Source organism: Populus euphratica, unplaced genomic scaffold (assembly GCF_000495115.2).
Source record: "Populus euphratica unplaced genomic scaffold, PopEup_1.0 scaffold3.1, whole genome shotgun sequence".
Taxonomy (NCBI): Eukaryota; Viridiplantae; Streptophyta; class Magnoliopsida; order Malpighiales; family Salicaceae; genus Populus; species Populus euphratica.
Genome location: NW_011499847.1, coordinates 3,586,266 through 3,598,597, shown reverse-complemented (window position 1 = coordinate 3,598,597; position 12,332 = coordinate 3,586,266). Strand labels below are relative to the sequence as shown.

The window sequence follows — 12,332 nt, the reverse complement described above, 5'->3', positions numbered from 1 at the left end:
ATAAAAATTTCAAGAATTCATATTCAACTTTTATTTTCTTGTACAAATTACAAACTCAAAAATATTTTATAGTTTTTCTTTGCTACTCTATATTTTTTTATAATATATATATCCTAACTGTGTTTATAAAATGCTTAAATATAATTTTTATTTTGTTTTTTTATACGAAAACTGTAATAATTTTTATGTTATTGCTAATACATGCATTTTAAGAGTTTTATATAGCTACAGCCTAGTATTTTTTCTAGAATTGTTTAAGATAAAAAAAATTAACATGCTCAATCTATAAATATTTGTAATATTTATAGGAAAATTAATTAAAATTACTAAGGTAAAAAATATAGTTAAAAAATTATATTTTTTAATATATAAAAATTTAAATTAGATTCAATTATAAGTCAAACTCAACCCGTTATATCAATCAACCCCGCCACCTAAAACCTCACCACACATAAAATTGCGTGAGATATATGTAAAGAGTCGGAATGTGACACGTTGGATTAAAAATCCTTGAAAAATCTCAAGGGATGGGATGACCATTAATACACGAGCCACGGGTGAACGGACAATAAATTATTATTAACAATTTTCGTGTTCTTTCTTTTTTTTTTAACAAAATATGTTATTTTCAAAGTGATTAAAAAAAAAGTGATATAAGTCATAATTTACATATTAAAAATTTTAGTTTTTGATTAAATCCAAATCTTATAATGAGCTTAAGTAAAAATTTATTCATAATCAAATATATTTAGCTTTTGAGTTGAAATTCAAAATACAACTTCAATTGATTTTCAAAAGTTACGGCCAAATATAATTTAAAATAAATTTAAATTTGAAATATATTAGATAAAAATGAATTGGAATAACCTTTTTATATTTGTTTTTATATTTTAAAAAATTTAATTTTTTATTTATTTTAAATTAATATATTTTTAGTATTTTTAAATTATTTTGATAGATTGATATTAGAGATAATTTTTTAAAAAATAATTATTAATAAGCTAACACAAAAAATTACACAAAAGAAAACCACAGCTATACTATCGAATAAAGAATTCATGTATTATAAGTTTTAATTATGAGTTAAAAGTTAAAAATATCAACTTTGATTTAATTTAAAAATAAAAAAAATAAATCAACTTGCAAAAATCATTTCAAACACATATAAATATTTTATTTTATTATTTTAATTTTGAACTAATTTATCTGAAATAACAATCAAGGAAAACAAAGAATTTTTCCTGTAGTTGCTAAACAACCAAGTAGAGAAAACGAAGAATTTTTATTGATAGAAAAACAATTTTTAGGATAAAAAATGGATAATTACTCCAAGGAAATAAAATAAAATTAATCCATTATTAATTACACTTGAAAGAAAAGTTAAAAGAAAATGTACTCGGAGGCCACTTTTCACGGTCAAGCAAATAACAAGTTTTGAAATTAATCCATTATCAATTCTTTTGTTTTTGTTTTTTTCTGGCTCGTATTATTAACCACAGTGAAACTACATTATTTTTAAAAAAACATTACACCGTATTAATTTATCTTTTTTTTACTGCTAAAGTACAAAATTACCCCAAAACCGAGGAAGCCAGGCAAGCACGAGAGGTGAGAGATAGAGAAATGGACTACAATGACACATCAATTTATTATTATAAAAGGACAACAATTAAAATAATAAAAGGAAAAAGTAAATGAATCCAAGCAGCTAAACGGCCTTCATTCAACCATTATTCTTCTCTTCTCACGCGAAGATTGAAACTCACCAACTAGTCCCTCCATAATAAAATCAGAAGAAGAAAAAAATCAACTCAGCTGTATGAAATCAACCATTTTCTTCATAAGGGGCCCGATATTCTCACTCTTGGGATTGAAAAAATGAAAGCAGTGGTCCTCCCCTTTAGTTTCATGAAGATCCACAGTGCCACCCCACCCACTATTCTTCATTGCTCCGTAATAAGCCACCCCTCTGCCTTTAAGCATATCTTTCTCTGCCACGCAAACTAAGACCGCATCACACTTCAATCTCAACAGATCCGGATCTACTGCCGGGTTCAATCTTGGATCATCATCTGTCCCGGAACTTGTTGGACACATATATTGATAGAATTTATCTGGCTCCTTGGCCCCAAAATACGGGTGCACTATTAGTAGCCTTTTTATAGCTACACCACCCAATCCGGCAGCGCCAGCTTGGACTGCCACGTAATGGGCTAAGGTGCCACCAGCACTCTCACCGGCTAAGATAACCCGCCCGAGATCTGCGTGTTCATTAATCCATGGTTCAGGCCCTTTCCCATCAGAGTGTTCAGCGATCCATCGAAGCCCAGCAAGTGAATCATCATATGCAGTTGGCAATTTATGCTCTGGCGCTAACCTGTAGTCAATAGACACAGCAATGACACTGGCTTGCGTGGCTAGAGTTGAAAGAAAAGTTTTGAAGGCAGAAGCAAATGGTGAGCCTAAGCAAAAACCACCACCATGATAGTGGACAAGAAGAGGGAGCTTTTTAGCTGGGCCGTCGATTTTTGGGAGGAAAATACGAGCCTTTACTTTGTCCTCCGGTGAGATCACAACATCTTTGGATTGGACCCCTGTTTCTGTATCAACACCTGCTTCAACAAAGTCAGTATTCCAATACCTCTCTACGCGGCCATCGTTGTATACCTTGAAAAAGCCTGGAAAATCATGGGATATTTCTGTGTTGTCAGTAGCCATTGCAAGTTTGAGTGGTCCTTGTGCGGAAGGAGTTTTGGCTAATCTAAAAGATAATGATTGCGAAGATGAAAATCACAGGGTAACTTAACAAAACACGAGGCTTATGTATAGTGTCACAGTATCTTGTGGAAGTCTCTGACGCTAACAAAACACGAGGCTTATGTATAGTGTCAGGGAAGTCTCTGACGCGGACCTATATATACAGAGGTGGCTGTCTATTTAGTTCCAGGGAACCCTTTGGAGTCGAAAAAATTGGTTTCGAATTTGTGATAATCAATCACTATGGTGAGGAGTTTGACTTTTTCTTACGCCAACAAATAGAAATAAAAAAAATGTATAAATTAAGTTAAGAACAATTTATAACTTAGTCTTTCTATTTTCAAGTAACAAATAATATAGTCCTTGTTTTGTAAATTATTAATCCCTTGACTCACCTTTTCTAAAAAATTCTCAAATTATCTTCATTTCTCTATTTCTCAGCGCATCAGGCTCATTGGATGAATCATAAGTCATAACAATAAACTGGTTCTGGCTTTCAAAAACTTTACCCACCATGCTTGATTGATAACCAAACGCTGTTTTTTCTCTGTCTATGAAGAATTCTGTCTTGTTTGTTTTTTGGTGGCTAGAAAGTTGAAACATTTGAAAATGGAGATCTAGGTTTGACTATGATCAAAGTTTTTGATCTGCTCAACCAAGTTTGCTAAAGGAGAATGTATAAAGTATAGTGAATCTAGTTTGGATCGATTAGATTTCAGTTTTTCTAAGTCCGTCCGTAGAGTTGTTGCAACTTGTGTGTGGTGGGTTTTTTTTCCGAATTAATTTAGAAAAAATTACAAGATAAACATGCTTGGGTTAAGATAAAAGATAATGAACTAAATTGTTTATTTATTAAATATATAGTAACTAAGTTGTGATTTATTATGTATAAAATTAAAAGAAATTAATGTTTCATGGCTGCATTTTACACGATGAAACTACTGATTTTCTCTTTGAAGTCAATTTCATCAATTTAGGTTTTAGGGGTAGAAAAATCTTTTTTACAGCATACATTGGTCATTATGAGAAAGAACAAGTTTAGATATTGCGTTTACATCTTTAGTGCACAGTTTAATTATTTAAATGCCATTAAAAAAAAAACTTGGTCAATGGGCTTTTTAGTTTTTGACCTAATTTTTACATAGTCGAGCTACTCTATTGCCCTTGAAAATTAAAAAAAAAAAAACCTTTGATTTTGGGTGCTATTTTATCTGTTTACATTTGGTTATTTCATTGTTACCAAGTGTTATTAGAACTTATAAAGTGATTTGGTAAATAAAAAAATAGAAATGAATGAATAATAATGGTAGCCTTTAAACGATGAGCATGGTGGTGTCCTATCTTCCAGGACAGCGATTAAAGCTTCTTGGTGTCTTCTCCACTCGACCAGTTTGGCGCGTGATTTATGCTTAGAGCATGAAGCTAAATAAGAAGCCAAAAATAAAAAATTAATTTTTTAATTTTTTTCTTGTTTTTCATATTTTAAAGGAAAAATTAAATAAAATATTAAAATATCTTTTCTTTTTTATAAATGCTATTCATATGAATCTTTCAAAAAAGTCAAAACTAACAATGTAGGGCCAACAAAAAAAATAAGTCAATTAAATTTAGCTATATAAAAAAAAATAACATCAAAATCATTAAAAAAAAATACAACATTTATTTATTTCTCTCTAATAGAATTGACTTTTCATATGGCTTTTTTCCCTTGAAATATACATTGTAAAAAATCTATATCTATATTATTTAAAATACTATTTTATTAATTTACCTCTTTAAAATAGCATTTCTTATTGAAAATACATTTACTTAATTTTTGTGATGTCCTTTAAAAAAATCAAATTAGCTTTTTAGATTATTGTTTCTAAGACTTGGTCCCTATTCTCTTTGACACATTTCTTTTACTTAGACTAGTTAATGAAATTAAGATTTTTTTTTGTAATTTCATTCCCTGGATAATTCTCATTTGGTTCTCGCTTTTTAAAAGAAAAACTGTTTTTTAATTAAATTAAATTAATTATATAAGTATAAATATTAAATTAAATTAATTACATAAATATAAATACAAAATACTCACTTGTTTACTTTACATGTCGTTAATTTTATAACAAGTACAATTTTTTTTATTTATCAAATTCTTAGGATATTTTTACTCGTTTTAAAATGTTGCTATTACATAACCATTTTATTTTATATTGTCAAAAAATCAACTAGCGCCGGCGGCATAGGCGGCAAGTCTGTCTAGTTGTTTTCTATTTGACACGGAGGGAACAAGGAAGTTGAATGACAAAAATTACGCAAACACAAGCTTTTTCAATTTGGATATGGAGAAATAAACAATTCTCTCTTTTTGTTTGTGTCGGTGGATGAACATGGGAATTAAAAATGCAGTGATACATGAACTGATTGGTTATTATTGTTTTACTTTCCTTCCTTTTCTTCTGTTGATTTCTTTCTTGCAGCCTGCTAAGGTATTTAATAAATTATCCTGGCCTAGCAAATAAATAAATAAAAATCTTGTTAAGAACCTATAGAAAAAAGGAATTAATGTCGGCATAAAGAAGAAGGTCAAGAATTAATACCCCATAAAATCAGCATTCCACTCTCAACCCCGCATCAGTTAAACTGTGAAACAAGGAATAACACGTTACTCACTTCAAAGATTTATGCCTTTTGTTTCTCCTCGGAAATTATGGATTCATCAAACCCCACTGGAATACTTCATGATTTCGCCCCCTTGTTTCGCGTTTACAGAAATGGCAAGGTAGAGAGGATCACAGCTGACGCAGAGACTGTACCACCATCCAGTGACCCTCATACAGGAGTCCAATCCAAAGACACTGTGGTCTCACAGGAAAACAGCCTGTCTGTCCGTCTCTTTATCCCCAAAATCAAAGATCCAAGCCAAAAACTCCCTCTCCTGATATACATCCATGGTGGTGCCTTTTGCTTCGAGTCTCCTTTCTCTTCCATGTACCATAACTACCTCACTAATTTAGCACACCAAGCTAATGTTATTGCTGTGTCCGTTCAATACAGAAGAGCCCCAGAGCACCCTCTCCCTATAGCATATGATGATTCATGGGCTGCGATCCAGTGGGTTGCTTCACATGTAAGTGGTGATGGAGTTGAGTCCTGGCTCAATAAGCATGCAGATTTTGAGAGAACGTTTTTGGCTGGTGATAGTGCTGGTGCTAACATTGCACACAACATGACTGTTAGAGCTGGGGTTAATGGGCTATTCGGAGTCAAAACCGTTGGTATGGTTTTGGCGCACCCGTTTTTTGGTGGCAAAGAGCCTGATTTTTTTAGTCCTGTGTTAGAGTACATCTTTCCTGGTGTTAAAATCTACGATGATCCTAGGATTAATCCTGCTGGTGCTGGTGGAGTGGAGCTGGCAGGCTTGGGGTGCAGTAGGGTGCTAATTTTTGTTGCTGGGAAAGATGGCTTGAGAGAAAGGGGATACAGTTACTACGACGCATTGAAGAAGAGTGGGTGGGGTGGAGTGTTGGAGATTGTCGAGACTGAAGGAGAAGATCACGTTTTTCACTTGTTTAACCCCAATTGTGACAAGGCTGCGTTCGTGATGAAGCAGGTTGTTTCCTTCATAAATCCAGTCCATTAGGTCCATTCCTCTACCTTCCTGCTTTGCGTGTTTTCTTTCATAATTTACATCATTTTATTTTCAAGAGATGCATGCCTTTTGGAAATAAAACAAGTATATTCCTTTTACTTTCACAGCACGTCCGACTGTTAGATCCGCATGCTTGTAGATCCATGGTTCACGCAAAGCTTTGGCCAAGCCATGTCCATGATCATTAGATGCAATTCTTGTTGGATGTAATGGATTATATGGAATGTAATAATTCACTTTTATGTTTGGCTGTATAATTTTCAAAATTATAATGTATAACATACCATTATAATTGTGATAAGTCATTGCATAAAAAAGTAGGCTTTCGATCACTTCCCTGTAATAAAAGAGCGTTCGTTTACGAGGTCCACTGGGCAACCTGCTCCCCTAAATTCCTCCTCTTTTCTTTCACGTTATTTTTGCACAAATTAATAAAATAAAATAAATAACGGGTAAATGCCTGGGAAGTGGGAATGGACTTAAACAGCGGGGCTCGTTCGGTTACTGCCCCCCAAGTCCAAGCACGTCCTCTCCCATTGCATATATACAGGCACGAACATGAGTCGATGCCGGATGGATTTTTCATTATACAAAAACATACGGGCTTCAACAGCTGCTTAGGGATATTTTTTTAAAAGTAATTTTTATTTAAAAATATTTTTTTATTTATTAAAATTTATTTTTAATACATTATCATTTAAATTAAAAAAATTAAAAAAATCAATAAAATATTTTTTTAAAATATTTTTTTAAAAAATACTTTTAAAATACTAAACCAAATGAACATTAAGTAAAATTATAAAAAATTAAAACATGAAAACTAATAAATCTTTATTTATAAAACGGGATATTTTACGGTAAAATCACTATATATATATATAAACCTATGAAAGAGAGTACAAATGCAACTCCACTTATAAAATTATTTGTTTCTATTAACATTTTTTAAAATATTGAATTGATATGAAATGGGTGAATATCTTATCCAATTTTAGTAAAACCAAATCAATTTATATTTGTATTTAATTTAGTCTTAATCACGCTAGTAAATACCTGATCTAAATAAATCGAAAAACATTAAATGCTCAGATGTTCGAGTGAAATTACAGGGATACGGATAGATCAACAGAATAAAATTAAGAATTACTCCTTTTTTTTCATTAGGAAAGTGGGAATGGAGGATTTTAATTTTAAATCCGTGGTCTTTAGGATGGAGTAAAGGTATTCACCACTGAATTCCTTCTGTTTATTGATCACTCTTGAAATCTATCATGATTATCACACGTACATTATCATCCTTAAATTAACTTTAAGAAAAGTGTCGTTGTCTAACAACAAAAAAAAAACTTTTAGAATGATAATTTTTTCAATTTTATTATAAAATAATATAAATTATATATTTAAATTTTATTTAATAATTTAAATTATTAAATTAAAATATTTATTTAAAATGATATTGGAGCATTAATTATTAAGTGATCACAAATTTAAATCTTATCCTCCATTTATTTGATAAAAATTAAGTACAAAATAATATAAGTTTATATAAGTTTCAAGTTTGAAAACTTGAGAAGATATGTTAAAAAATAATACAAATCATATATTAAGACTTCACCTAATAGTTTAAATTATTGGGTTGAAATAATTTTTTGATATTATATCAGAACTTTAATAACAAAATAGTCAGGAGTTTGAATTTTATTATTTTTATTTGTTTGATAAAAATTAAGTATAAAATAATATAAATTCTTTAACTTAAGTTATTTAAGTTATTTTTCATTTGAGAGTATATGTTAAAAAATATTATAAAATAATTAACCGTTTAAGTTATTAAATTAAAATATTATTATTATTATTTTTGGATAAATTTAACTTTTAATGGGTGCACTCGGTCCCAGATAATTTTGGGCAACATCACGCCTCTTCCTCTTTACCTCCAAAGAATGGGTGCCTCTCTTGCACACTGAGGATCTTTGGGAAAACCAGCCTAAGATTCACACGGTCGTTGAGTCAGGGTTCGGATCCTTGCCCGTTACAATGACCGACAACCCAGTGGAGTCCAGGCCGTGAATCATGTAAGCAACTGGTAAGGATGTTCTGGGGACAATCTATGATCAAGACAAATGGCAATGGTATTGGCAAGATTGACAAAAGAAGTGAGAATTTTTTGGCTTACAGTGTCAAAATGGAGATCCGGTACAGGAGCCTCCACCGTGATGGTGGATCAGAAGGGGCAACTTTTGATCTGGGCCATTAATATCTGGGATCAAAACAAGAGCTTTGATGCCAGTTTCAGGTGGGATCACGATTCTCTTGGATGTGACCTAGTTTTATGGGCCTGGACCAGTTTCAGGTGGGATAACGGTTCTCTTGGATGTGACCCAGTTTTATGGGTCTGGGCCAGTAGGAATATAGTTATGAAGCCCGTTTAGAAACGTGACTGGAATCATGTTTATTTAAGAAAAAGTTAAAAACATTATTTTTTTATTTTTCTATTTTTTTAATTTTTTGATTTTAAAAATAATTTTAAAAAATAAAAAATATTATTTTGAAATATTTATAAACAAAAATTACTTTAAATCATAACAATTATTATAATTTTAAACATGCCAATAAACCTCCACACTACCAACCTTGAAGCTCGGAAAGGGTGGGGAATCATGGGTTATTTCTTTGGTGTTTGGATCCATAACAAAATTGTGATAAAATTTGTTCTGAGAGTATTTGGCTGCATCGAGTAGGATGGCTAAACAATAAGATATGTGCACAGACATATGAGAAATTAAAAAGACGATCTGATAAACTGAGGTCAGTGGGTCAAAAAATTCTTGGTGAAGGTCACATTCATCGTGTTTGATGAGATAGGTGGCAAAGAAAGATGGGAAACATGTTTTTGGCATATATGGATTCAAGACGTGGTTGAAAAATATAATAGTAATTTATGGTTTAAAATATTTTTTTATTTAAAAATATATTTTTTATTTTTGATATTGATATATTAATAAAAAAAAATAAAAAAAATAAAATTTTATAAAGTGGCTTTCAAATCAATAGTGCACCTACCAATGTTGAATACATAACTTATAATAGTTTAAAATATTTTTTTAAAAAATACTTTTAAAATACTAAACCAAATGAACATTAAGTAAAATTATAAAAAATTAAAACATGAAAACTAATAAATCTTTATTTATAAAACGGGATATTATCATATTTATATATTATTAGAATTTCTTTAAAAAATTTGAAAACTTAATTAGTAATGGATAAAATAATTCTTTAAAATATATATGAAAAAAAATAATAAAAAAATACATAAAGAATATAAGCTTGGTAAGAAATTTGAGCTATGCACCAAAACCTCTAAGACTATCATAGGTTCGAGCTGTTACGCCACCTTTAATGAGTTTCGGTATATTATTCAAGTCCAACATTTATAATTGATTTTTTTCTAAAGTGTATTTTTTAATATTTTATATTAATTTTATACATGTTATTTTAAATATAATATAGCTCAAAATATCATAATAGTAAATTTATATTTTAACTTTTTTTTTTCAAATAAGATTCATAAACTATAAATACATTATGAGATTTTTAAATAAAGATTCACAATTTTTATTATATGTTGTTTATGTGTTTTCAAATCATATTATCTATAATATTATTGTACCTTTTTCTATCTAAAAAAATACTTATTTATGAATTAGATGGTTTTCATTTTCATCAAGTAGAAACTTTTATAGGTGTTGGCTATAAACTAATATGGTCTTCTAAACACCAAGTATAAACTACAAACCATCATATTTAAAGAGAATAATAGATAAAATTGTTATGATTAATTAATTAATTAATTAATTAAATTAACCAATCTAAAAGTCCTATAACCAATTACTTTGATTCTCTAGGACATTATTGATAAGTAAATTATCTTTTAAATTATAGTTATAAAACAATCATTCGCTTTACATGTTTAAAATTTAGAAAAATTAAGTATAAAATAATATAAATTCTTTAACTTAAGTTATTTAAGTTATTTTTCATTTGAGAGTATATGTTAAAAAATATTATAAAATAATTAACCGTTTAAGTTATTAAATTAAAATATTATTATTATTATTTTTGGATAAATTTAACTTTTAATGGGTGCACTCGGTCCCAGATAATTTTGGGCAACATCACGCCTCTTCCTCTTTACCTCCAAAGAATGGGTGCCTCTCTTGCACACTGAGGATCTTTGGGAAAACCAGCCTAAGATTCACACGGTCGTTGAGTCAGGGTTCGGATCCTTGCCCGTTACAATGACCGACAACCCAGTGGAGTCCAGGCCGTGAATCATGTAAGCAACTGGTAAGGATGTTCTGGGGACAATCTATGATCAAGACAAATGGCAATGGTATTGGCAAGATTGACAAAAGAAGTGAGAATTTTTTGGCTTACAGTGTCAAAATGGAGATCCGGTACAGGAGCCTCCACCGTGATGGTGGATCAGAAGGGGCAACTTTTGATCTGGGCCATTAATATCTGGGATCAAAACAAGAGCTTTGATGCCAGTTTCAGGTGGGATCACGATTCTCTTGGATGTGACCTAGTTTTATGGGTCTGGACCAGTTTCAGGTGGGATCACGGTTCTCTTGGATGTGACCCAGTTTTATGGGTCTGGGCCAGTAGGAATATAGTTATGAAGCCCGTTTAGAAACGTGACTGGAATCATGTTTATTTAAGAAAAAGTTAAAAACATTATTTTTTTATTTTTCTATCTTTTTTTTAATTTTTTGATTTTAAAAAATAAAAAATATTAATTTGAAATATTTATAAACAAAAATTACTTTAAATCATAACAATTATTATAATTTTAAACATGCCAATAGACCTCCACACTACCAACCTTGAAGCTCGGAAAGGGTGGGGAATCATGAGTTATTTCTTTGGTGTTTGGATCCATAACAAAATTGTGATAAAATTTGTTCTGAGAGTATTTGGCTGCATCGAGTAGGATGGCTAAACAATAAGATATGTGCACAGACATATGAGAAATTAAAAAGACGATCTGATAAACTGAGGTCAGTGGGTCAAAAAATTCTTGGTGAAGGTCACATTCATCGTGTTTGATGAGATAGGTGGCAGAGAAAGATGGGAAACATGTTTTTGGCATATATGGATTCAAGACGTGGTTGAAAAATATAATAGTAATTTATGGTTTAAAATATTTTTTTATTTAAAAATATATTTTTTTATTTTTGATATTGAATATATTTTTTATTCAAGATGTTGTTGTTGGTTTACAGAAACTAGAAAGTGAGCTTTTTTAATTAGATGATTTATTGTGAATCATTAGAAAGATTTCCATGTGTTTCTTTTCTAAGTTTTTCTCGTTAATGTTTATTTACGCTAATCATATTTATATATTATTAGAATTTCTTTTAAAATTTTGAAAACTTAATTAGTGATGGATATAAATAAAATGGATAAAATAATTTTTTAAAATATATCTAAAAAAATAAAAATAAAATCAAAAAATACATAAAGAATATGAGCTTGGTAAGAAATTTGAGCTATGCACCATAACCTCTAAGACTATCATAGGTTTGAGCTGTTACACTACCTTTAATGAGTTTAGGTATATTATTCAAGTCTAGCATTTATAATTGAATTTTTTTTGAAGTGGATCTTTTAATATTTTTATATTAATTTTATGTATATTATTTTAAATATAATATAGCTCAAAATATTATAATGGTAAATTTATATTTCAATTTTTTTTTTCAAATAAGATTCATAAGCTATAAATACATTATGAGATTTTTAAATAAAAATTTACAATTTTTATTATATGTTGTTTATGTGTTTTCAAATCATATTATCTATAATATTATTGTACTTTTTCTATCTAAAAAAATACTTATTTATGAATCAGATGATTTTCATTTTCATCAAATAG

General features: G+C 29.8%; 1 protein-coding gene across 1 annotated transcript; it reads left to right on the top strand.

Moving 5' to 3' along the window:
• Positions 1-5,315: 5,315 nt before the first annotated feature.
• Positions 5,316-6,645, top strand: LOC105107751 (probable carboxylesterase 12). Its single transcript, XM_011001794.1, has 3 exons — positions 5,316-6,386; positions 6,431-6,440; positions 6,474-6,645. Exon 1 carries the CDS (start codon positions 5,450-5,452, stop codon positions 6,380-6,382), a length of 933 nt encoding a protein of 310 aa, XP_011000096.1. The 5' UTR covers positions 5,316-5,449; the 3' UTR covers positions 6,383-6,386; positions 6,431-6,440; positions 6,474-6,645.
• Positions 6,646-12,332: the final 5,687 nt, after the last annotated feature.

Excerpts from the sequence above, each read along its gene's own strand:
- LOC105107751 (XM_011001794.1), top strand. The coding sequence starts at position 5,450 with ATGGATTCATCAAACCCCACTGGAATACTTCATGATTTCGCCCCCTTG.